General features: G+C 35.5%; 1 protein-coding gene across 1 annotated transcript in view; it reads left to right on the forward strand.

Moving 5' to 3' along the window:
- Positions 1–1,262: 1,262 nt before the first annotated feature.
- Positions 1,263–26,985, forward strand: part of DENND4C (DENN domain containing 4C) — a 49,408-nt gene continuing 23,685 nt past the window's right edge. Inside the window, exons 1-19 of the mRNA XM_080638469.1 lie at positions 1,263–1,361; positions 2,748–2,895; positions 3,709–4,036; positions 8,026–8,278; positions 9,235–9,304; positions 10,576–10,745; positions 12,098–12,339; positions 13,182–13,248; positions 13,917–13,975; positions 15,189–15,333; positions 15,672–15,847; positions 19,171–19,271; positions 20,918–21,136; positions 22,148–22,293; positions 23,480–23,515; positions 23,733–23,863; positions 24,706–24,838; positions 25,315–25,521; positions 26,195–26,323. Of these exons, the coding sequence (XP_080494595.1) occupies positions 3,726–4,036; positions 8,026–8,278; positions 9,235–9,304; positions 10,576–10,745; positions 12,098–12,339; positions 13,182–13,248; positions 13,917–13,975; positions 15,189–15,333; positions 15,672–15,847; positions 19,171–19,271; positions 20,918–21,136; positions 22,148–22,293; positions 23,480–23,515; positions 23,733–23,863; positions 24,706–24,838; positions 25,315–25,521; positions 26,195–26,323 (2,595 nt within the window). The 5' untranslated portion in view covers positions 1,263–1,361; positions 2,748–2,895; positions 3,709–3,725. The remainder of the gene's footprint in view (positions 1,362–2,747; positions 2,896–3,708; positions 4,037–8,025; positions 8,279–9,234; positions 9,305–10,575; positions 10,746–12,097; positions 12,340–13,181; positions 13,249–13,916; positions 13,976–15,188; positions 15,334–15,671; positions 15,848–19,170; positions 19,272–20,917; positions 21,137–22,147; positions 22,294–23,479; positions 23,516–23,732; positions 23,864–24,705; positions 24,839–25,314; positions 25,522–26,194; positions 26,324–26,985) is intronic.

The raw sequence follows: 26,985 nt of genomic DNA on the forward strand, positions 1-26,985 counted from the left end.
AAATATTTTTTTTTTTTTAAAGGAATGCGGTGTTAGAATAAAAATCTCAGTATTTTTCTGAATGTTGAATTTTCTTATTATTCTTGTGATGTACAGAAAAATCTACTCATAGAAGGCTGACAGAGAACAGTATCTTTTGAAATTATGATAAGGAAAAGTTGCTGTGATAAAACTTATGATAGAAGGTCTCAAAAGACTGTTTGCTCCCTTGTCTGTTCAGAGGGGCAGTATGCATACTTACTCTTGTGTGAGGTCTCCCAAAAATAGTGGAAAATGGCAGTGGATTCATCTTGTTCCCCCATGAATTACATGTTTATTTTTTACTTTACTTTTGGCAGGAAAATATCCTTGGGTTAACTGGATTGTGCTGGTTTTGTTTGGTTTGGTGACTATGTGCTAATTCAGTTCATTGTCTTATTTATATTTATAAAGTTGTTGCATTAAAGAAGATAGCTATGGCTTAATTAAGAGCCCTTCAATATCTCTAAGAAATTCTGTTGCTTTAAATCTTTCTGAAATTAAAGAATAAATTATTGGAGAACTGAGTTGCAGTGCTTATTTGAAACCTTACTTCTCTTATCCTTGTGGAAAAGGAAGAGAGCTGATTTGAGAGACTGGGAACATTTTGAAAAACTTTTAAATGTTGTGCTGATGTTTAAAGCTTGATATGCCAGGTTTCTCAGCTGAATTATCTGGTGCTCTGACTTTTGCTTGCCACGTATCACACAGAGTTTCTGTGGAGTAAAATGTGGCATAGCTAAAAGAAAAATGTAAAATCATGGATCTAAGCGTATGTTCCTCTTGCAACCAATTGCAACTGGAACAACCAGTTGCCATAGTTTTTTTGAACTCCCCTGGTAAAAATTTGGGAATGGATTCTTTTCGTTGGCATTCTAACCTTTTTTTTTTTTTTTTTACACATCCTTTTAAATTTCTTCCCTCAGTTTACCCAGGAAGATAAATTTGCACTTAATACACAGTCGAGGACAACATTAGCACAATTCCAGGAACTACAGCTGTGATTAAAATTACAAACTGTTGTAAGATTTTTGATGTATACTGTTATCATTACTGTTTTATTTCTGGCTTTGTGTGCTAAAAGTAATGTGGGCGATGATTTTATATTGCATTGAGAGAATATGATACTGAGCTATGTGAACATGTGGCAGGTAATAAAAACCTGCATCAAAAAGATTTTGTTTAAAAAACCAAAACAACATTTATATGATGCCAGCCATTTTGCTTTTTTTGCAGCTTGGTCCAGTAACTAGGTTTTACGTATATCAAGTGCAAACAGTACTTTCCAGATAACAAGATATTCTGGCTCAGGACTTTCTTGTCTTCTAAGGGGAGCAGGAGAGGTTGGTTTCTTTATTTTTATAATTCTGTGAACAAGTCCAAGCATCTAAGAGGCAAACTGAAACGTCTTAGACTTCACAGTTTTATGATTAATCAGGAGCAAGTCAGTGTTGCTGCTGAAAGGAGCATACTGCTGTTGCTTTTGTGCTGACACAGTGAATTGTTGGAAGACTGCTCTGATTGAACACTTAACAGTCTCTGCCAGGTTAGCTGTCAGCCAGAGCAGTTTCTTGTTCCAGTTCATCACGTTGCACAAACTATATAGTTCTGGACAAAGCGAAGGTGGGAATGAGCAGTGACCTGGAGAGAGGGTCTTTTAATGGAAGCACCAGTTTCTGTGAGATTAAGTTGAAGCCATTCTCCCTACGTTTCATGCTGGCTAGCTTATCTGTAAAGGGCTTTATCACTAATTTCATGTCATTTATAACGGTAGGAAGGGGTAAACTATTGTAGGTTCTGTAGCTGAAAGTGATTCAGAAGCCTTGCAAGCAGCTATGGCTTTGGAGTCATTTGCTTGTTCTTCAGGAAACATGGGCACAGTCTCCTGACATCTGACAAATTGAATGTAACTTTTATTGTTCCTGGTGATATGGCATCCATATATTTTAGGCCTGAAGACTCAGTCATGTAACTGTTCCTTGGCTTTCTCCTTTTCAGGGAAGCCAAACACTTCTGTGTCTCTTCCCAGAATCCCTGCTTGTGGATTGCCCTGCAAAAGCTGTTAGCTAAAGTGTTTAGAGAACACTGATGTTGTGAAAAGCATTGTGGAAAAGTACTGCAGAAAAGGAAGTCTTTTAAGGGTGTAGGTACTATCAGGTTTGAAGGTTTAGAAAGGTTGTCATTTCAGTTTTGGAAAATAAAAAATGGATTTAGTTGGAGTACGGAGGTACTACGAATTAGTGTGAAGTTATTTCTCTTTGACTCCCTACTTCCATCTCATGCCACTGTACCTTGCAATATAGTGGTTGGCCCCCTAAACTGCATAATCTTATGCTAAGATTTCTTAGTAAGTATGCAGGAAGAATAACTGAATTTTCCTTCAGCTGAATACTTGGAACACTTTTAATAACAAGTTTTAGAAGTCTTGTAAAGTGTGCAGATGGAAAATACCTTTTCAGTATAATTTCAGTAAGAAAGAGCAGGGTAAGAACAGAAGGAGAAAGCAGGTTGCAGGGGACAGGTTTATGCTGTCCCCACCAAACTACTTTTCTGTTAGCAGAGGTCAATGTTTCTGCAGTTACCAGACTAGGACATTCTGAGAAGAAACTTTTCAATATTGATGCACTATTTGTTAATACCTAGGGAGACCCACTCCTTAGTAAGCGGTGACATTTGCAGCTGTGGCAGTCTTGTTTTTAAAGATGGTAACCAGTTCCATTTCTGGTTAGCTTTCTAGATGGGATCCCCAGTAATCTGGTGACAGAAATATGGGAATCTAAAAGAAGGTGATCGCTAGCTCCCTGAAGCAAGATAACAGTATTCAGGTTTACTGCTGGCAACTACTGTTTAAATATTTCGCACTCAACTTTTAAAAAGGTAGGTATTCCATAAGATTGGGTACTTAAATTTGTAGTTGTGGGCTTTGAGCATAGTCTGGCAGCTACTTTTGCTCTTAAGGGAAACTTGTGTTTCACTGTTTTAAAGTCATATGCTTAGTGAACATCGCTGGCATTAAGAAAAACAACTATTTTCAAATCTGGAATGTGCAGCTGAGCAGTGATGTGTACTGCCTGATCAGCTGATGAAATGTGGGTTTAGAGTGTGATTTTTGTAAATGACTTCCAGATGTTACAGTTGCCAGCTGAATGTCTCAAGACTGCACTTTTAGGTCTAGATTATGGAACAAAATGGATGAAATATGCAGAAGATAAACTAATGAGCCTATAATTGGAATGGCCTCTTGCCTCCTCCTTCGCTATGTCAAGTTACTCACTAAGCAATGACAGAATACTGTAATTAAAGGGTAAATAATACTGTAAATAAAGGGTACCTGCATTAATTCATAGCGTGCAAAGCACTTGAATGGCCTAACAGCTAACACCAAGCAATTGTCTGTGGAGCTGCTGTGTAAAGATCTTTGGGTTCTTCTTTATTTCACTTAAACTTCTTTGTGCTAAAACATGACTATTATGGTACTAGAACTGAAATCCAATTAATGACAATATTGTCTTTTTGAGCAGTAAAAAGGAAAGTTTGTTTTGGATTTGTCTTAGAATTTTCATGGGATCTCTAAATAGGAATTTTTTTATTTGAAAAAAATTCTTTATAGGTTTGAAATCCTCATACTCGTTGAGGGAATGGGTTCAGCTTGAAAGCAGTGTTTGATTTATCTCTCTTTATTTTCCCCAGGAAACACTGACATAACCATGATAGAAGACAAAGGTCCACGAGTCGCTGACTATTTTGTGGTGGCAGGGCTCACTGATACAGATACTGCAACCCTCCTGGACCAAGAAATAAGCCGACATGAAACAAAATCAGCTGGTCCAAAAGCTCCAATTACTGATATTGCTGTGATAATTAAATCAGCAGGTGAAACTGTCCCAGAGGGATACACCTGTGTTGAAGCCACCCCTACAGCCCTTCAAGCCAACTTAAACTATGGAAGTCTAAAGAGTCCTGAACTTTTTCTTTGTTACAAGAGAGGACGAGACAAACCACCTCTTACTGACATTGGGTGAGATTCCTATAACAATTCAGTTCCTCCTTCAATAATGATTAAGCCTTACTCTTCACAGATGATGAAAACATATGTGGGAAGCTTTTAAAAACATGATGCCTCTGAATCTATATTGCTTCTTGTGTGAATCTTTAGTATTTTCTTTATGAAATATGTTGAAAAAAGTGTCATTCTTCTGAAGAACTTGTCATTTTAAAATGAATGATAATATTTTACTTAAAAATATACGATATATATGTATAGCGAGAAATAGTTCAAATTAAATTCTCTGGTGCAGTTTGATGAAAGGTGAAAGAATAATACAAAATAAATTTATAGAGATGGTAGAGTAAAAATCCAGAAATATAACATGCTTAATCTGAAAGTAATGACTACTGAAGACAAAAATTATCACTTTCTGGAATTCACTTCAATGCTTGAGATAAAAAGCATTACTTAAAAATGGTAGACACTGTAACAAAGTTCTCAAAATTGTGCGCCTACCTGGAATCTTGTAGCCTGCCTTACTGTCACATCAAAGTATTTGTAGGGTTGCTTGCAAGTTCAGACACGCTGCAAACGCTGAATTATGTGCTCTCTTGGTAACTCTAGTCATGCCTGTATTTCACAAACAGTGCTTTTTGATGCCTGAGGCGCAAATTCCTAAAGAGTTACTAGTACTGTGTTTGAAAACTGTAGATATAGTCAAGCTTCAAGTTCAATGCTTTAAAGCAGGGGGCAACTGGCAGGGAAGATCTGAAGTAATTTCGTTACTTACAGGGTACTGTAATATAAGTGTTGGGTCAAGATCACAAAATCCCCCAAGATCTTGAGGTAGTGAGTATTATAGTCTGTGCTACTAACATATTGATGTAATGCTCAATCTGTAATAAGGCATGCAGCACTATAGTACTGTTCAAATTGCTCTATATAGCACTTCTTTCATTTGGGTAAAGACATTGTAGAATTACTGGGGATGCTATAAGAAAGAGAAAATGGAGCATGGGTGAGGGGAACTCTTACAATGGTGACAAAATAATGAATATGTGCATTTTTCCTTATTTAATTATTAAATAAGTAGTTAAGTTCAACCTGGAGAAGAGAACGCTCCAAGAAGACATTAGAGCAAGCAGCCTGCTAGTACCTAAAGGGAACCTACAAGAAAGCTAGAAAAGGGACCTTTCACAAGGGCATGTGGAGATTGGACAAGGGGGGATGGCTTTAAACTGACAGAGGAGAGATTTAGATTAGACATTAGGAAGCAATTGTTTGCTGTGAGGATGGTGAGACACTGGAACAGGTTGCCCAGAGAAGCTGTGGCTGCCCCACCCCTGGCAGTGTTCAAGGCCAGGTTGAATGGGGGCTTTTAGCAACCTGGTCTAGTGGAAGGTCCCTGCCTGTGGCAAGGGGATTGGAACCAGATGATCTTTAAGGTCCTTCCTGACCCAAACTATTCTGTGATTCTGTTATTACTAAGTAATGTAACTTATACGTGCATTGTCCAAGTAAAGAAATGCTTTGCTTTTTTTTTTTTTTTTTTTTTTTTTCTTAGCTACAGTGTGAAGCTTTAGCTTGATTAGTGGTTCTTTGCTAAGGACCCATCTCTTCTCATTTTTGTCTTTCTTACAAAGGAAGGACCTAACATCTAGACGAAACTGCAGGTTGCATTTTGCTTAGAATGGAACTTCATTGAAGTTGATAGAATAATGTAGCAAATGAGGTGTATGTAGGATCTAGGCCAAAATATTAGCTCACAGAAGAAGGAAACAATTCTTACCCTGATCAGTATTAATTAATAATAGTTAGGCAAAGGCAGGCACTGGGAAGTTAAAACAAGTAGGAGTAAACTTACCCTTTCATGGTGGACTTTGTGTATACATGTTATACATATACGTCATGTTAAATACTTCAGTCATCACTTCTGAACGCTTTTGTATGAATCATTAAAATAATTGTTTAATTTGAGTGATCCATGGATGTTGGTTTTCATCTGTTTGCTTGTTTTCTTGAATTTAATACTATGCATGAGGTCAGGAAATGGTATGGTTTTAATAATACCTCTGGTAGTATATATGTAGGGGTGAGGGTTACTTTCATTTTCTTTTTGCTTTTAACGGGAAGTGACCTCACTGGTACCAGTCTTGAACACTGGTCAGCCCTTTACCTCTTAGAAGTACTCATATGACTGAGAAATTCTTCAGTCTCTAAGTATCCTCCTGAGAATACTTGTAAACCTATTACATTGAAATGCTGGAATTGTGGGATTAATACGATTTTCTTTCTCAAAAGCTGTCAGCTGACAAATGTTTTTGGAATAATTTTAAATTTATGGATTTCATCTAAAATGCCTGAAATTGGAATAAAACGGAACAGAAATGTCCATTGGAGACTGCTTTGTTAATAGTCTTTCATGATTAATGTAATTTTTTTTTTTTTTTCAGTTCATTGGCTAGTTTTGTGGGCATTTGTTTGTTTGTGATGAGTAGACTCTCTACAGCCAAACCCATTATTGAAGACAAGAATGTTGTCCTCCATGAACTAACTGAATAAATTTATGTGGCAGCTTGGTAGCTACATCAATATACTCTCAACTCATCTTATTTCCTTGCTTCATTAGAGTATTCTAGGACTGAAGTTCATGTATGTCCTCAGTGCTATGACAAGATATACATATTCAATACTACAACATACTACAAGATACACATTCAGCCTGGAGAAGAGAAGGCTCTGGAGAGACCTTATAGCAGCCTTCCAGTACCGAAAGGGGACCTACAAGAAATCTGGAGAGAGACTTTTTACAAGGGCATGTAGTGACGGCACAAGGGCGAATGGCTTTAAACTGACAGAGAGGAGATTTAGATTAGATATTAGAAAAAAATTCTTCAGTGTGAGGATGGTGAGACACTGGCACAGGTTGCCCAGAGAAGTTGCGGGTGCCCCACCCCTGGCAGTGTTCAAGGGCAGGTTGGATAGGGCTTGAAGCAGCCTCGTTTAGTGGAAGGTGTCCCTGCCTATGACAGGGACGTCGGAACTGGATGATCTTTAAGGTCTCTTCCAACCCAAACCATTCTGATTCTATGATTTGTTCAGTGGAATCAGAATAAACAGTAATATTTGCATATTCCAGTTTAAATATAGATAGTAGTGTTTAAGTAATTTGGGAAGTTTAATGATATATATTTTTATTTGAAAGTTCTGAGAATTGTTAGATCTGGAAAAAGACTCTTTTTCTTTCATACACATGACTTTTTGAAGTTTTCAACTATGCTTACTAGTAGTCTGTTAAACACTTAACTGAGAGTACTTATGGATAGTAGAAAATAAGTTGCCTCATTTTTTTATTTTAAAGTAAGGTTGTGTTGAACTAAATGTGGGAAGCTGCAGGTCACAAGATAAAAAGTTTTAATGTGTTACTTTTATTCTAAATGTTGTCATAAATTGTAGCATTCATTTGAAGGTGGCAAGTACTCTGTACGTATTGCAGGAAATCAGGCAAATGTATCCATTGCTTATTTGAATGTGGAATAGGAAGTAAAGCTTGCCCTATCATAGCATCTGTGCATTAGAACTATGCAGTGATGTATGGTTTGACTTCCACATCACTTCTCATGGTCAATTCCTAATAGAAATTACTTTCCAGACATTCTAGTGATGGAAATAATTTCTAAGAAATTATCAGGCATCATGTTTACAAGCAATTCAAGGCTTCCTTTGTATTTAATTTTCATTGATAGTGCAGCATTCCTACTAATTCTATTACAAAATCCTTTTCAGTATGACTTGATTTTATTTTCCCATAACTGTGATTTGTTCCCACAGAGATTTCTTACAATATTTAAATACATTCTTTGCCTCAAATCATGCATGATAAAAGACAAGATACAAAATGCTCATTAGAATGTTGCAGTGGTGACGTAGAGTGTTAATGGATGGACAATCTGTGTGAATTTCTCCAAGTAACTTCACATATCTTTGTGCATAATATTTTGTTTCCTTCCTGTCTTCAGAGTTCTGTATGAAGGGAAGGAACGCATCATTGCAGGCTGCGAGGTGATTCAAGCTACTCCTTATGGTCGTTGCGCTAATGTTAACAACAGTTCGGCTTCTTCTCAACGGATCTTTATCACATATCGAAGGGCTCCTCCAGTACGACCTCAGAATTCATTGGCAGTGACAGATATTTGTGTTATTGTTACGAGCAAAGGAGAAACACCTCCTCATACATTCTGCAAAGTTGATAAGAATTTAAATTGTGGTATGGTGAGTATTTAAAGCTTGAGTCTTTTATTTTATTTTTTTTTTCTTTAAACTCAAAGGAGTAGCTCCCTGAACTCGTCTTAACACCCTCATAGTTGTGCTCTATCACTGCCTGCATCGTAATTCTTTCATTACATATAGCATGTGTGAGACGTCAGTTTTGTAGGTTTTGTTGCTCTTACTTCCTTTCACATTAGGAATTACTCCTCCATACTGATTACTCACTACTTCAGTTTGCATATTCATGTCTAGGTGCTATTTAGGAGTAGTGTGATGGATTTTTTAATTATTACTCTTATTGTTGTTCCCCTGGTCACCCCCCCTTTAGTGATGCTGACATTCAGGATGAATCACAAATGCTTTTTTCTTAGCTATTAATAATGCCTGTGTTACTAAGATGTGTGATAATCATAATTACTGCCTACAGTTTCCTTCTTTTTTTTTTTCAGTAAGTTCGCTTTATTCTGTTTAACATTTAGTTTACTCATACTGAAATAAGTGATTTTTTTCTTTGAATGGTAGAGTGTATTTAGACAAACTACAAAACCCCACCATGTAAATAACCAGTTTATTGATAAAAGCTTAAAGTGCTGATGTTTAGAATTTCACTTCCACTAATGGGGTTCACAAAAGAGTCTCTTTTTAAATAATGAGAAAATGAAGCTGCAAATTAAAAAAAGCTTCACTTTTCGCTATTCTGTTTGCATAAGTCAGAGAGTAGTGTAGTGGTGTGATTATTTTATGTAAATCCTGTAATCTGTAAAAAATGTAGAAAGATTGAATGCTTGATTTCATGATTTACATGCACTCAGCAGCCAATCAGTTATTTTATTCTGTAATGCTCTTTATTTAAATGTCTGCTTTGTTTGTAAATGGGAATATATTCAAATACTTATACTTGATTTCTCTGCTGTGTGTGTCATCTTTGCTGGTTTTGAAATGAAACTTGTGTCTTCCAGTGGGGTTCCAGTGTATACCTTTGTTACAAGAAGTCGGTACCAGCTTCTAATTCTTTAGCATATAAAGCTGGTAAGTAACTTTACAGGCATACTGTGTAAACATGCTAACAGAAGGATTTAAATGCCTTTGCGAAATAAAATAATTTTAAAGGTTTAAGTGCTGTCTGTCAGAATTCTGTTCCTAGAGAATGTCAGTTGACATCAGCTCCTATAATTGCCATCCTTGATTACCTCACTTTTTCCCAGGAGAAGATATTAATAAAAAAAAAAACCAACTGAATAGGAATACATTATTTTGTATTAATTTAGTTCTTATCATGACAGACTTAGGTGCTTTAGTGGAAAACTTAGAAGCATTTCAGATGTAACAAAAGACTTCATATTTCTTGTGTTGGTGATGATGGAGAAAGACTAATTAAAAATTCTATTCAACCTTACTCATATTTCTTTTTATGTCTCACAGCTAGTGCAACATCTTTCATTTAATTTGAAAGTTAAATATGTTTCTTCCCTTCAGTTCCACAGCTATTCAGTTATTTTTTATTTGAGAAGAGTAACAAATATTCTGAACAATAAACAACAAAAGGTCTTTTCTTTTAAGTCTGGCTTCTATAATTCTGTAATACATTGCCACAGACTTTTTTTTTTTTTTTTCCAAAAAAGTCCAAAAAAACTTTCAAGAGGGATTTTACTGAGCATTAAATGCACCAAAATTCTTTGAAAGAAGTAAACTACCAAGTAGAAGTGGAAAGCATAGATAGTGAAGTCAATGTACCATAAAATAAGTTAGATGAACTACAATAGTAAACCAGTGGTTGCGTGTCTATTTTCTACTAACAAGAATTAGATCTATTTCTGAAAACTGAAAAAACATTTTGTTTAAACTGAACATATTGACTGATTAGAAGAAAACGTGGGCAGTCAGCTAGTCATCCTATTTTCAATGAGGTATTGCTGTTGTTTTTACAGTAGATAAATTTACAGTTTCTTCATAGAATTTTTTTTTTAATAAAATCCATTCCAATAGCACATTTAAATAGCACAGATAATTCCCAACTGGTTTAAAGTAAAAATCTTCACTATTTAGTTTTTACTATGTACTGCTTTTTAAGCAGTTACCAAAAGGAATTGTTTCAATATTCATACACAATTTTAAAATTATTACTTGGATGAGTTAGTTTTACTGTCAAATGATATATTACATCTGCCGAAGAAGAAAGTCTTCAGTTATTAAGCGCAGATAACCAGCAGACTTTGCTGTGTATTATGGAAAATACATTGCTTACGTTATTTAGGACTTGCAGAGCAAATATGCTTATTTTTCCTTCTCCCATTCTGAAGGCTTAATTTTCAGATATCCTCAAGAGAACTATGAGTCATTCCCACTGTCGGAATCTGTACCTCTCTTCTGCCTTCCTATGGGAGCTACTATTGAGTGCTGGGACCCTCAAACCAAATATCCACTACCAGTATTCTCAACATTTGTACTGACCTGCTCTTCTGCAGAAAAGGTATGGTTCTATGCTGTGACTAGTTTTTGCTTTTAGTTCAAATGGCTGCTAAGGAGATAAATAGATGTTGTTTCTGTGATATTTGGGAAATACTACAGAATAAATTGTTAAATACTTCCCTTATGAAATTGTATTTCTTAAGCCTTCATAAAAGATGGAAGTAAACCAGAACACGAAATAGCCAGAAATACCTTAAAAGCCATCTCAGCGTGAATTTGTGTGATTGGACTCTAGGTATCTATTTAGGTATCTGTGTGTGCATAGGAAAATAGTTACCAGAAAACAGCAGGATGGAGAGGGGAGAAGTATGTGCTGAGAGGCAGCATGTGAGGGGCTCTGAAGAACTGATGAGGTCCCAGACCAGTGATCCTGTTTAATTGCCGTGTCTGCCAAATCTGTATAAGGTCACCAGCACACAGTAGTACCAAGAATGTGTTGCTTTACTCAGCCCACATGTGAGTACGTAAGCATGTCTGCTCTATATGGGCAGAGACTACAGGATTATAGGTACACCTGATAAAGCAGGGGAGCCCTTGTTTGGGCTTCCAGCTGCTGCTTCAGCTGGCCAACTGTGTGTGTCTCTGTGTGTGAACCACATGAGGGAATAAGTGATTGTAATTTGTGATTTGCTCTCTGTGACTAATAAACAGCTGTTTGACTCTATTAGTAATAACAGCTCAACTTCCACTCTGCCTCAGTCCCCTTGTCAGGGAAATGTATGTACTTCTCAATTTCTGAACAACAAGAAAAGTATTTCTCTGATATATTAATACTTCTTTTGCAAGGACTGCAGTAGCTGGCACTATTTTTCTCAGAGAGAATATCACAGTATACTGTGATATTCATCTTTCCTTGTTTTCCTTTTGCCAAGTGTGTCACAATAATTCAGTTATTTATGAAACTCTGACAAATAGGGAAGGAATATTAGAAAAGGTCGGTCACTATTTAGCATGATAAAATGAGTGAAGTTAAAACTTAAATAATGCTTGCTATCATTTGGTGTTGTAATGATTGAGGAGTTCACTGAACTCAAGCCTTTCATGAGGGTTGTTTTCTTGGTTTGTTTTACCATAACAGTTAATGGACAGAGTTCTGTCACAGCATGCAGTTTGGTTCCTTCCCTTTCAATTTATTGAGTATGAATACTTTTTTGAGGAAAGTGCAGTGTAGAAGAGGAAGAGAGGCACAAGAATCTAAAGTATTTGTTTATAAGGATACTTGGTGGTTTTACATAAATGAAATGGCACTATAGTGTGTGTACAAACACCAAAGATTCAGCGATGCTTCAAAAGTTCTAACCCAACCTCCTGTTAAATACTGGGTCTGCTCAGCTGGTTTTCTTCATTTTTCAGGTTTATGGTGCTGCTATTCAGTTTTATGAGCCTTATCCCCGAGAGATGCTAACAGAAAAACAACAATTGCAGCTGGGTCTCCTGACAACTGTAGAGAGGAAAGTGATTACTTCCAAGTCCATCAATTCCAACAAATGCATCTGCCTTCTCTCACACTGGCCTTTCTTTGAAGCATTTAGAAAATTTCTTATGTTTATCTACAAACTGTCTGTCTCTGGACCTCATCCTCTTCCCATTGAAAAGTACATAAAACATTTTTCAAGTTAAAGTGGGAAGGCAGTTATATGAGCTCAAGAAATCGAGTGATTTATGCATGTCACACTTACGTTGTTGGTATATTTGCTCTGTCCCCTTACTTGCACTGTGTGGCTTACGTTGTAGTGATAGAAATTACTGCTACTTCTGTTCAATAGCAGTGGCTCTTGCAGTGCCAGGAAGTTGAACTGGGTTTTCCTGTAGGTTTTCTGTTAGAATACGTTAAGCCTGTTTACATTTCTCTTAACTATGTCAAACACAGAAAATGTCTGAGATGTAAGACTCATGCCTACATTTGCATTCTTGCATTTTAGATTGATAAACAAAAACTTAGGGACTGTGTGCATTAGCTGTGAGTATCTGTCTGTTTCTAAGCACTGCAACTAATGCAGACCTTTTTTGTCTGTGTGTGAACTGCTTTTCATGGTCCTGAAAGCTTGCTGAAATGCGGTGTTACCTTTGAAACCGTACTACACGTCTGGCAGTGAAGTATATAGTTTCTCTTAGCTAAGCCTCGTTAGAAACTCAGTAGAATTGGGTTAGGCTTCCTGGAATTTTTAATGGCTTGCCTAACTGCCAGTGTGTTCTTATCTTTTGCATACGTATCTGAAGCTGCCAGTATTAATTTTCGTGCATGAAATGTGAGTGAATGGAACTTCTTTGTTTCAGTTTGCATAAATAGGCTCTTAAGTTTATCAAAACAGTAAATAAATCTTAGCAGCCTTTCAAAGACATGATACCACAGTAATTCCAAAATGTGATTAACATTGTTGTCATTCCCTGCTTAGTCCCCTGGTGCTGGTGTTCTAATATCTTGTCTTCTCTTCAGGCACATATCCCATTTTATGCACAATATACCTTTCCCTTCTCCACAAAGACCAAGAATTCTTGTGCAGGTAAGCAAAACATTTGCTTCCATTTTTAGTTATAATAATGGCAAAACCTCTTTCTTGCTTTTGCAAACCTGTATTCTTCCCTTACGATTTTTACTCAGCTTTGTATACCCATCTGCTGGAAGGGAGAGGGGAGAAGATGGATGGGTTGGCCTTCTCTTTGACTGACATAAACTTGGCGTAACTAAGCAAAGGAAAATATTTCAAACTTCAGGTGCTGTGAATGGCAGCGGTGTCCTACTTGCACTTGTGAAATTTCTGCCATATATTACCCTCAGTTTATAGGCACTATTTACATTACCTTGTGGGGTGGGTGTTGTGTTCTGTCTTTTTCTCACTTGTCCACCCACTACTGTGGGTCAGAGGTTAGTCTCCCAGGGCACTGTCTCTTGTGCTTCTCTGTTTAATCACCTAGCAGCAGTTCCATGTTCAACACTGAGTCACAGACAATTTCCTGTAACTTCTGAGAATCGTTTCAGTGACTAATACAAGCTCTGTTGACCTAGTGAATGCCAGTCCCAAAGATTGTCTCTGGTTTGCAGCTTTTGTGTGACTTTGCCACTCTGTCTGCCAGGCAGTTTATGAGAGTATGGATTTACATTTATATTAGAATATTATACTGTGTGTATGGAGTTGTCCGTCTCAATCACATACCACTTTATGTGTTTCAGCTTTCTGCCCACGATGCATTAATACTGTCTCAGCCAGTTTCTACACCATTGCCATTAAGGTATTATTATTAATGCTTTATATGTATGCTACTTGAAAAATTCAGAGGCAAACAGGAATAAGTCATAGAAGGAAGCCAGACATTACTGGAATTTTATTAGATAGTATAAACAGAAAGCTCAATACACATTTATAATATACGGTGTTATCTTTTTGACAGAGACCTGTTCCTTGTGGAAGAATAATATCTCTAATTATCTTGAAATAAAGATGCATTTCCAGATTATTGTAGAAACTCTGAAGAAAGAAGAAACAGGCTATGAGGAATTTAAATATCATGTATTTTCAGAACATGTGTAGTAAGCAGAAGTATTTTAATAGCATAGATAGAGTGTTACCTTGGTTTTTTGCTTTTTGGATCTGAATAGAGACATTTATGTCAAGCAGTTAGGTGAAATCGCTCAATTCAGAAGTGTGCAAAGATTTCAGAAATTCAAAATTATACCTAAAAATTGGTATTTGTGCTTGAAGGTTGATGCAGTCTCTGTGGATACTGCTTGCATCTTCTGGGCTGGAGCTCCCATTGTGACATGGGGTTTTGTTTGGATGGTTTTGTTGATTTTTGGTTTGGTTTTAAGTTAAAAAGAAAAATATTCTCTTCTTTTTTTTTTTTTTAATCCTCTCCCCCTTAAATATTATCGTATAATATTCTGTATGCAGAAGAATCCCATGTTTAATTGCATCTGTTATGCATCCTTTTAAATCAAAAATTGCAGACAGCCACCAAATTGTGAAGTATCATGTAAGCACTTTTCTAAGGACAGATTTTACACTTCTGTGTTCTTTCAGATGTTATTAAAATTTCTATATGCGTACAGTCCAAACAAATGAAATGGAGTCTAAACTGTAGAAACTAAAGGCATGTTGCTATCAGAATGATGGCTTGATCTTACTTGACTAGTATTAATGATGCTAACATCAAATGTGATGCTAGCATCAAATTCTCTAGTTCGTAATTTTTGCCTGAGGTAAACCATCATTTTAAATTACTGGTGTTTTGGGCTTGGATTAGTTGTTAGACAGTTAGATTTGTTTTACTGTTACTAAGACAATATGCCTGTGCATATATGAGAGTGCCATAAACAACATAAACTCAGCAAGGTCCCAAAGTCCTAAACGGTAGCCAGAAACTTGATAAGAGTGAGTGATATTTTTCTTGCTTTTTCAAAACACAAACCTTTAACATTCTTATTCTCTTCCCACCTGCCCCTTAGTGGAGCAAACTTTAGCACCCTGCTCATGAACCTTGGACCGGAAAACTGTGCCACTCTGTTACTCTTTGTATTACTAGAAGGCAAGATCCTCCTCCATTCTCTTAGACCTGCTGTGTTGACAGGAGTTGCTGAAGCTGTAGTAGCTGTAAGTACAAAGTATTCTCTACAGCAGTAAGAGAAATCAGTTCGAACTCCACAGGCTTTTTTAAGTTAAAATGATTGATATGCTAAATGACCTTTTTTCCAATCAAAAGCATTTAGTTGAAGTGCCTTAGCATGTCTAGTTATTATAACTGTTAGAATGATAACCATTTTTGCACAGATAACTAAAAGATGTGCTGTAAATAAGTGGTCAAATTTAAAGACTTTTTTCCTGGCAGGTTTTTAACAATTTCATTTCAATTTGTTGCATTCTTGGTTTTTTTATTGTACATACCTGCTGTCTTGTTTTAATGCATGGATTCCATTTAATTTTTCCTTCAGATGATATTTCCATTTCAGTGGCAATGTCCATACATCCCACTCTGTCCTTTGTCTCTGGCCACCGTACTCAGTGCACCTGTTCCATTTATTGTTGGAGTTGATTCACGATACTTTGATCTGTACGATCCACCACAGGATATTGTGTGCATTGACTTAGACACAAACATGGTGTACATGTAAGTTCTATGGAATTTTTACAGTTATCTGTAGATGTAGAGATTCCTGAAATGCTCAGAAGATAAAACTAATAAACGCTATTATATCCAATATGGTCTGGTTTTATACTGCAATCTGCTCTTTTTCTCATTGGTAATGCTTCACAGGAAATTAAAACTTACTAAGTCAAGGGTTGGTGCTTGGTGCTACCTATAAAAATGTGAAGTAGTTGTTGCTATAAGTTTAGTAACAATAGTGATGTGGTCTAGTTTATTTTTCCACTTCTAATACTGCTTACTAGGGAAATAGGACAAAAAAAAAAAAAAAAAAAAAAGAGGAAGAAGAGCTGGGTTTTGGTGTTTTCTGTTTGTTTAGGTTTTTGTTTGTTTGCTTTTTTATGTTTATTTTGTTGTTTTGGTTTTGTTTTTTTCTGCTCCACCCCTTGTTGCATGTTGCATTTTCACCTTGACATGCTGCTTTTGAATTTGATTTGCCTGTGTTCAGTGACTGTTGATATGAACATGAGTTTTTGATGCTGTTGTGCGCTCAGTGCACTTTATGTTAGTGTTAATAAGGTTTTCTCAAGTAACAAGTGCATATTTTTGGTGAGATTAATCAAGCAAAATTTGGTATCTTGACTACATTAAATCTAAAATATCTTCACTTAATTTTGATGTTTTTAATGCTTTTGTTAAGTTGAAGGTGTGGCATGAACAGTTTCTTCACAGCTTCTTGAAGGGGGCTGATTCAGAGTAACTTTTCTGTTTTTCTAGAATATATAAAATGAGAGTACAAATAACTGAATTGAAAATTCAGCTGTTTCAGGTGTTTAATTTAGTAACTTTATTAATTACCTTTCCATTTTAAATTTATTAGATCATAAATAGAGGCATCTAAGCTACTTCAAGATGAGAATGAACATCACTGAATAAAGTGCTCATCTTGTCTCTGTGAAAATACAGTTTTACTTCATCTCATGTATCTTTTTAACTCTTGAATTTGTTTTTATTAATTTGAGTTGAATTAGTCATTTGATCTATTGGTCAGTTGAATAACTTTTTTGATTTTCATTGTGTCAAAAGGACCCTGCCTCTACTGAAACAAATGTTTCCTGTATATTACCAAAATGCTTTGTTTTATTAGTATCATCAAAGGAAATATGAATCAACAGAGCAGATTGTTTTATGTTTTTGTTTGTTTGTTTTCTCCTTCCTCTAGTTTCCCATTAAAAACACTGCAAAAAGCATTTTGATCACTGTATATCAAGGTATTATGCCATCAAAAGTATAATTATAATAGGTGTTGTGTAAGAAGATTGTATTGAGGAAACTCAAGGAAGATAACTTGGTTATATAAAGATATTTGAAATGAAAAATACCTGAATGTTCATAAATAGAATGGAAGTTGTAGACTGGGTTCCAAAAAATGAAGGAGGTGGAAACTGGGTATTTAGCAGGGAGATAAATGTCAAGATTCTGCTGGGATGACTGCTAGAAAGATCAAGTACCAACCTTATTTGGGTTGGTTACTGAAATAAATCTGCCAATGGCTGACCTATTATGAGGCAGTCAACTGTAAAGATCATTGCACTTTTTTTTTAGTGTCTTATAAGCCAATTTCTCTTCCAATAATCAACTATCTTTTTCTTTTTTTTGCTGCATATATCTCATCTGTACCATTTAATTCACTTTCAGAGGAATTTGACATCTGTAACATTTGAATTATGTAAATATGATATGTTGGTGCCTCCATTGTAAAACTTATTTTAACCTGGAAATGAGGATATTTTTCAGTTTTGGAGATGTTTAGGTAAAACTACATCTCCATAAAGCACTTCGTTGAATATCATACAGAATTCTAAAATACTGCATTATTAGTGAGAAAATATTAATGTTCCATTTTATTTCATCCATTTCTGTTTCTGCACCTCTGCTTCTGTGCAGTACTGTTCGGGCTTTTTTGTTGTTTGTTTTTTTTCTTGGCATAAAAGCATTTGACAGCACTGTTGCTGACTTTGAAAGACTGCATAATAGAAGAATAACATTTGAAAAAAACAGTATTTTCTAGTATATCCATCTGTCTAGTGTCTTTTTAAAGCAAGGTTGCTGCTATCTTCATTATGATATACTAAAGCTTTATTTACTGCCAAAAATTACTGAAGGCCTTTTATTCATTCAGCATCTTCCTTAATGCCCTTTTTTGGGATATTTTCAACTATCTCTGTGAAAGTTCCTTTGAAAGCTGGTTAAGGAAAGTAGCCTTTTTAGGGCAAAGGTTTTGAGAGTTTGCTTTATTTTTATAGCAGGATTTTTTATCTTGTGTTTTTGGAATAGAACCACTTACACTTTTTATAGGCATGCCATTATGGTGGGGGAACAGAAATGGACAAAGGCATCCATAGGCATGCATTTTTTCTTTAACTCCTGAAACTTTGGCTTTCTTCACTTGGCTCTGGTTGTGTGTTTATGTCAACTGACCAAATAATAATTGAACAAACATTTCACTGATGAAAGTACAAAAAATCAAAACAAGCAGTGTCATCATCTGCTCAGATAGTAATAACTAACTAGGTCTTGTGGCCACAGGTTTTTTTGTACTCCCTGTTAGTAGCAGTTCTCCTCCACCATCTACCTTCCAGAAAGCGGCATAGGAGTTCTCAGGATTTACTCCCCATTCTCTTGCTCTTTCTATTCAACTACTTGAACAAGGTTTGGCATTGTACCAGTTGTCCTTCTAAGAAAAGCTAGCATCCCTTTAGGCCAGTTTTCCCTGTTGCTTAATCAATCACATTATTCTCAAACTGAACTGAATTCCCAATCTTCCTAGTCCCTGCTGGCCTGTGATTGAAGCAGGAACTGAATTGCCATAGACATGTTACAGTGTACCATATGACCCTAAAGCTCCCAGACTGGTCTTCCAGCATTTTGCAGTAACAAGTTCATGTTGAATACAAAACTGCCTTTATTTGTATCAGTAGCAGTATAGCAGATTTACTTTGCATAGTAATCACTTCTTAGCGTGCTTAAATTTTGTTAGCAAGATGGATTAAAGTTCTGAAAGGGAAATCAGCTAAGTGAAACTTCAACTAAGAAGTCAAAATGAAGTCTTAATGCAGATCCTCCTTACAGACTTGAAAGAACCGTACTCATAACTCAATTTATACTCTTCTATATCTGAGGAAATTGAATTCTAAGTAATGTGACCCCTATTTTTTTTTTTATTTTTGACAAATAGGGAAGTAACAAGATTTCTTTTCAAATTTTTTTTTTTTTTTTGTGGAAGCTCTTTTTTTTATATGGTCTGTATTTTATATATCCTTTTTTTCCCTATCCCTGTGTTTTAGATCAGATGATAAGAAGAGCACTAACTGGAAGCAGTTTCCTAAGAAGCCATGTAAAAGTCTGCTCAGCACCTTAAAGAAACTGCACCCACAGCTGGCAGCAGGTGAAATACATAAAATAAAATTGGAAGGGGTACGAACAGAAGTTGCCTAAAGCAGGGAAAGTAAATACTCAGAAAAAACCCTTAAATTTTCTGATACACACCTACAAGTCTTAAATTATACCTTTCATATAAATGTAAAAAATTATTTCTATGTGATGTAAATTATTTTTTAAGACTTTTCTGTGACTTCTTAAAACTTCAGCTTTTTTTTAGCTTTTACTCATAACTAAATTATATTTAAATATAATTCAAATATAAAATGTAATGCATAATAAATGTAATTTAAATATAAAACATTTAATTATAAATGAAATTATATAGTTTAAATATGATATAATTAAAATTATATAATATTATTGTATATAATATATAAATCATATAATATTATTTTGTAAATTAAATAAAACAACTTGGCTAAGCCACCTTTGGATCTACAACTATTCATAATTCTGATAAAAAATAATAGATGAAATGGGGGTATAAGTAAAATAATGTAGAATATCTCAGCTACTGTGCAGATACTGCTGGATATCTCAGATAATTACTTTTCTTCAAAAATAATTGAGTAGCTAAATTTTGACAAAGTATTTTATCAAAAGAAAAAGAAAAACTAACTCTCTTCAGCCTAATGACTGGGACACATGACAGGAAAGTTGTATCTGACTTAACAGTTTTCAGGTATGTCTTCTTTCTAACTGTAGATAAGTTCTTTAAGATAAGCTGGTTCAGAGTTGGCTAGCATCATTACAGAGAAAGAGACAATGGTATAGCCTCATAGATATACAAAATTTGTAAATTACAGAAACAGAAAAGTGCATTGATTAAGAGGTAGGTGTACTTGCCTCAATTTTCCTTTTTTTTTTTTTCTTTTTCTTTTTTTTTCTTTTTTTTTCAGATAGCCTTTACTTCATATGTTAGAAAAGCTCAACTTTTTTTTCTGCTTTATCAGCAGGGTATGTCATGAAATCTACCTAATACAGAATTGCTTCCTAATTTTAACTTCAGCAGAACCAGTGTTCTTTTTTAGATAGATATTTTTTCTATTTTCAGAATATTATAATATTGCCAAAGTTATAATAAGTTAAAATATTTTCTAACGTAGAAATACTTTATGGCAATTGATATTTTTGTTATGATAAAAAGAGTGGAAATAAACTTTTCAGCAGTACCTGCTACTGTTTTTTCAAGAGTGCAAGTGTAAACTCTGAATGTCATCTACTTGTTTCTTCCCTTTGGTGCACTCAAATGTTAGAATTTTGATTAGAAAAATAGTTTTAGGCCATTTTTTTCTGGATGTGCAGTCTTCAGAACTAGGAAAATGTGGTCCTTTGTATTTGTGTTGATACATTACTGAAAAGGTACATTCAGTTGTATATGTGGTAGCATTACCTCAACTGAGATCCTGCTCATTGGTTTATGTCCTAGAGGGCTGGATGAATTAGAAAAACACATAATCACCTCTTGAAATAACCTGCATTTTATATAGGCCAGATCAATTGGGAAATAATCACAGATTTTTTAGTGTTTGTCACTTCTGAATATGAGCAAGTATAAAAAAGAAAAATTAGTCGTCAGCATTATGTAAAAGTTACTTGCTTGAATGCATTGAATTTTAATATAGGATTATATGTGTTGCTTATTGGTAGTTCACAGAAAAACTCAAGAAGGCTCTGCAGTGGAGATGACTCCTATTGAGGCAGATTTCTCCTGGCAGAAGAAAATGACAGAACTCGAGATGGAGATCCAGGAAGCTTTTCTCCGTTTTATGGCGTCTATTTTAAAGGGTTACAGAACATTCCTCAAGCCAATCACACAGGCGCCTTCAAATAAAGCAACTGCTGCTGATTCATTGTTTGACCATCAAGGTGAGGGTGAGGCAAACCAGCTGCTGGTCGCATTGGCAGTGTTACAATTTTAGGGTTGAGGAGGTGCTTAACTTTAAAAGCTCAAGGTTCACTTTGGTTGCACAGTTCTTAGCAAAATTTAAAATTGCAATTGTATAAAGTTAAACTATTCGAAGTTGATTAGAATATGGATATACACACATATAACTGCAATTTTGCATTATTTGAAGTATTAGAAGAACTGTCATTCAGTAGCATGATGCACTGTCTGTGTGGTATATTCCGTAAAGGCATTTGGAATATTTGAATCATTTGGAATGTAAGAATTTCTCAATTTGTACAAAGCAAAAATACCAGAAGCCCTATAATGAGGAGCAAAGTAACGCTCTTTATATAAATGGGAAGATAATAGAGAATGGGGTAGAGATCAGAAATATAACAAACAAAACAGTGGTCAGCAAAGGTCATCTTATTTTCCTCATCACCTAGACTTTTCAGATCTGTCTATGATTGAATGCTAGATAAAATGTCACAAGGGGCTTTTTATTTGTGGTGGTTGTGGTTTGGGTTTTTTTGTTTGCCTGTTTGTTTGAGGGGTTTGTCCCATTTTGTTTTTTAATTAATGGAAGAGAGATTTGAGAAGAAATTTTTAGTCAAAGATTTGGAAAGTTTTAAATGTTTTCAGGCCCACACCTCCTGGGATAACAATTTTAATTTTAGTATTGTTTTAACTATTAGATATTTCTGGTTTTATACAAGGTAATCATCTCCTTTTTCTTGCACAAAAAGTCAACAAACACAGCAGAATACAGGGAGATGACTGCTTGTCAAATATTGTCAACTATGGTAAAAATAATTACTTTAAAAAAGCTGATATTTTAATCTTCCACATGCAAGTAGTGATGAGTAATTGTTTTTATGGATCAATACTTTATGTATTATCACTTTAAATATTTAATGTTGACACTTTACATGTTAATTTCTCATGGTACTTGTAACGGGTATTCAGTTGTGTGTTATTTTTATAACCAGGATTTTTAAAAAGCAGAGACCGTGCCTATACAAAATTCTACACACATCTCACCAAAACACAGATATTCAGCCGCTTTATTGAAGAGTGCAGTTTTGTGAGTGACAAGGATACTGGCTTGGCATTTTTTGATGACTGCATAGAAAAGGTGAAAACTATGTTGCAACACTGTTAATATATACTTCAGTTCGTTTTGTGTTATTGCCCTGGTTTTTAGTTGTAAAGATAGATACCGTCTGTAGCAAGTGTTTAAAGGATTGTAATTCTTCATGGCTATTGCTGAGTCATTTTATTCCTTCATCTTCTTGCATGATCATAATTTTCTTTGTTGATTTACGAAATTTGGTTAAAGCTCTGTACCATGTCAAACTATAAGATACTGTGAGAAATACCAGTAGCTGACACTTCAGCACAATGCCATCCATGCCCTCTCTTTAAATCACCCTTCCTCTGATGTGGAATTATCTACCAGTGGTCGTCAGCCTTTGTTGCTCAATTTAAACATAAACCACAAAAACACACCTAGTGCTCCACTTACAGTCTAAACTGATTTATGTAGATAAGATCCCTTTTTGTTGTCTGTATTTTATATGAAAGATATGTAACCCATTCTTGGCTTTTTGAAACAAAGTCTCTTCAGCATCTTTCTGGTCTGGATGGGCTACTGAGTTTATAGCTTCATCTGTAAAATGCCAAGTTCACAATATAAAACTTGGGAGCAAGAGAATTATATGTATTTTTTAAAGGTTTATATATATGATTCTTTCTGGACAGAATCTTAATTTTCATACCAAGTTCTTACAGAATGAGTCTTTGATTAGTATTGATTCCAATCAAATTAACACTTGTAAACAGACCATAAAATTAAGTTTTTAAAAGTTTCTTTGCCTTATTTTTCTTTCTGCTGAGTATGGGGTATGGATATAGAGTATGCATCTAGATTATACTATGTTTAATATTGTTAATAGTTTGATATTATTGCAGGTTGTTAATGTGTTGCATTCTTAAATTGTCATATTGCAAACAGCAGATTCTTAAGTTTAACAGAATGAAAGCACTTTCCTTTGATAGATTTAGGATTTTGTACTTAGTAGATAATGTCAAGAGATTGAAAGCATGCTGATTGCTGCAATTGCTTACTTTCAGCAAAGGAAGTATTTGAAAAGAAATTGATTGCCTCTGCACTAATGTGAAAATTTATTGTTTCTTATTCAATAGTTCAATAAATGACACAACTTTAACAGAATTATTTAGGACCTTTTTAATTTTTTTTTTTTTATTATTTTGGTTTTTTAGTTGAGAAGGAAATAATTTTTTTCTTTCTTTTTTCCCAGCTCTTTCCAGATAAAGGAACAGAAAAAGGAGAGAAGGTACTTTGTCCCTCAAAATGTTTAGGGATATCTGATCTAGAAATAAAAATGAAAAAGGCATTTGAATAATCAGAATAAATATAATTTTATGTATTACATATATATAATCAAGTACAGTATGTATTAAATATATTTTTACATGTGCTAACATTAGGATAAAATGTCCTTTTTAATATTAAGTCAAACTTTGTACTTAGAGTTCCAATTCTGTTTTCAGGTTGATGTAGATTCTGTCGAAGATGCACGGTTGATTGAGCTTGATGAGTCACAAAAAAGTGAGCATACAGTGTTCATAATGCCACCAGAACCTCCTGCTGATGACGGACAGGACAGAGTGCCAAAATACAGGTACAAGTTAAACAGCCACATATGGTAAAACTAGATTGTTTAACTAGATTGTTAAACAGGGCAGATGTTCCATCTTGGTGTGAGACTTGCCTCACTATAATGCTCAGAAGATTCTTTAGAAAGGTGGGAACTGCCCAGATTCTGGTAAGTTTCTGAAGCTCTGGAAGTCAGCATTTTGTGTGTGGATTTTGATTTTTATTTTTCAGTAGCTTCTTGCTAACTTTACAGTAATACCTTTCCACGTGTCTTCACTGTCTTTCTTCCTGTTTGAGCTATTTATGTGTATTTTGTAGCAACTGCAGTGCACTTTGTTTCAGTTGGAATGGCAGAGGGTTGGGTAATGGATCTGCCTGGTACTGTTAATCTCCTGCTTGTGAACCAAAAGAACAAAACACCCACTCCACTTTTCAGACTTTCATTCAGTGTTTTTCAGCTCTGTGCAGGAAATTTGAAGCTTCAGACACCACGTATGATTTTTTTCTTCTTTCTTGGAGGTCACAAAGGTTCTGTTTCCAACTGTTACCTTGGTTAATCATCATCTGTGCTTCCCTGACCTTCATGACGTGAATGGCATTCTAGTCCTTGTTTCCACTGTCTATGGAGATTTAATGTCCAAGGCATCTTCTTGTAATATCTTTGTGAATAAGGCTTAAAGGATCTTGCTATATTCTTCTTCCTACTCCCCCTTTTTTTTCCCCTCTTTACCCCTCACCCCCTACTTCTTTATTCTCATGTCAGTTCTTTGCACACAAATTGTCTTTGTATGACTTTCCTGATATCACCAGGTATAAGAAAAGCTTTTCTGTTTGTTTTTTTTTTTTTTTTTCTAATCATCTGTATAGCTATAAAAACTTCCCACGACTAGATTTCAAGCTCTTTGACAGGCCACAGGAGCTCAAGCTTCCCTTCAGCAGACACTCAGCTGGAAGCAGCATTTCAAATAGTCCAGCACTTATGGCAAAGAGGACAAAACAGGTCAGATGAGTCTTATTGTAATTACTGTATGAACACTGAAATATACAAAGTTTTTTGGTAAAATTGCCACTTCCTATTTATAAGTTAATATTGTTAGAGGTTAGGTCTTTGTAACTATTGAGAATCAACACTTGCAAAAGAAAGAAACAGAGGGCAGCAAATAAAGAAATTAGCATCTGAGATTACAGTTTATTATCAAAAGCACTTTTAAGTTTTAGTCTGTAGTATAGAACAAAAGCAAATTAAAGTTAGTGCTCAAATGGTGGAGGGAGAAAAAAAAAAGAGGATCCTGACGCTAGTTTTTGCTTGCACAGAGTCTTAATGTCAGAGTAGTAAGAAGAGAGCTTCAGTTGAATGTTTGTCCATTATTACTAAATGTTTACCATTAAGGAGCCAGTATCTGAGTTACAGCTTTTACATTCAGGATGTTAGATCTTTTATCTGCTTTTTCCTTTTTCATTTTGTCACCCTTACAGGAGATAAAAACAGCCCATAAATTAGCCAAGAAGTATTACTTAAGTCCCCCACAATGGGCAAAGTGTCTCTTCAGTCATAGTTACAGCCTATGGTTTATTTGTCTGCCAGCCTATGTCAGAGTTGCACATCTCAAGGTCAAAGCACTGCAGCAGGCATACGATGTTCTAATTAAAATGAGGAAAACAGATGTGGAACCACTAGATGAGGCAAGTGTGAATGGAAAAACTGTTGTCATAAAACATGGGATAGAAGAGAAGGTGCAAATGTAGTGCATTTCACCACATCAAGTTGAGCATACTTACAGTTTGACCTGTTTTGAAGACACCTTGAAATGATCTCGAAGAAGTCTGCTTAACTAGGGTAGCTGGAAGTACGTTTCATTTTTCATCATGAGCATAGCGTCAGCTGAGTCAAGTATTACAACTTAGTGTTGCTAATCTTCTCCCAGACTTCTTCAAGAAGGAAGTTCTTGAATATCCTGGGTTTTAAATGCATTTTGTATTAATGTTTTACAGCCTTACTGAACTGAAAGGGATAATGGGTTTGTGTGCAGCATACCTTCTTTCAGTAGTATGCACAGGCACACAGCAGCAAGTTATCCTGCTTTTTGTGTGGGTGTTTCCTTCCCTCCTTTATTTCGCAAACAGAAGAACCCAGTGGAAAAAACTCAGCATTCTCAACAAAGGGACTGCTGATATTATTTCAGCTCGTGTTATTTCGTGTTTAACTCTTGCTCCCTCTTCTGGCTGTTGAGTGTTGGGTAGCTGCCCTCACATGGCTTTCCCTTTTACATGTGTAGAAGTTGGAAATCAGGAAAGAGCTTAAGCTGTTTCAAAGTCCTTGTCATCAATCCATTTATGTATTTCTGTATCTTGTCAGGTCTGCTACAGAGTTGTTATGCAGCTCTGTGGACTGTGGGGTCAGCCTGTTCAGGCTGTGAGAGTCCTCTTTGAAATGAAAAATGCTGGAATACAGCCAAATGCAATCACCTATGGTTATTACAATAAGGTAAGAGAAGTCTTGGCAAGGAGTACTGGCCCACTGTCTCCCTTGCTGTTGTTTCTCCCCTTGTCCTGTAGCATGTCTTGAAGATTGTTTCTCACAGCTCTTCACTTGGATTTGCTGATCCTGCTGGGCAAGCATCATTTTGGAAATGCTTATGGTTTGCTGGATCTACACTGTATGATTTTACACTGTTAAGTTTACATCCCTATGCTGTTTGGCTAACCAAAAATTCTGTTGAAATACACATTTATCATGTTTCCACTTCCAAGTTTTAGAACCTGTCTAGTGTTTCCACGTCAAATCCATGTGTTCGTAGGTGTATCCTTTAAAGCAGCCGGATCCATGCTTGATGAAGGCTGGAATTAGGCTAGCTGAAGTAGCCTCCCCCCTTTTCCTGGCTTCCAAGTTCCTGATAGATCCTGATGAAACTTCTTAGTAAAGTAAACTTTGTAAAGTCATGGGAAAAGAGATGGTCTTTTGTTGCTGCCAAAGTATATAAATAAGAACAAACCCCATCTTGTTTACTTAAATAAATCTTAATCCATTATTTATTGTTACTCAGCTATTGTATCCAGAGCTGTGGGAGAAAAGAAACAGCTTATAAAAGGGAACAGGTCATAAAAACACAAATACTTGTCTTTCTTCACATGGTTGACAGGAAATGT

This window comes from Psittacula echo (assembly GCF_963264785.1).
Source record: "Psittacula echo genome assembly, chromosome: Z".
In the NCBI taxonomy this organism is placed as follows: Eukaryota; Metazoa; Chordata; class Aves; order Psittaciformes; family Psittacidae; genus Psittacula; species Psittacula echo.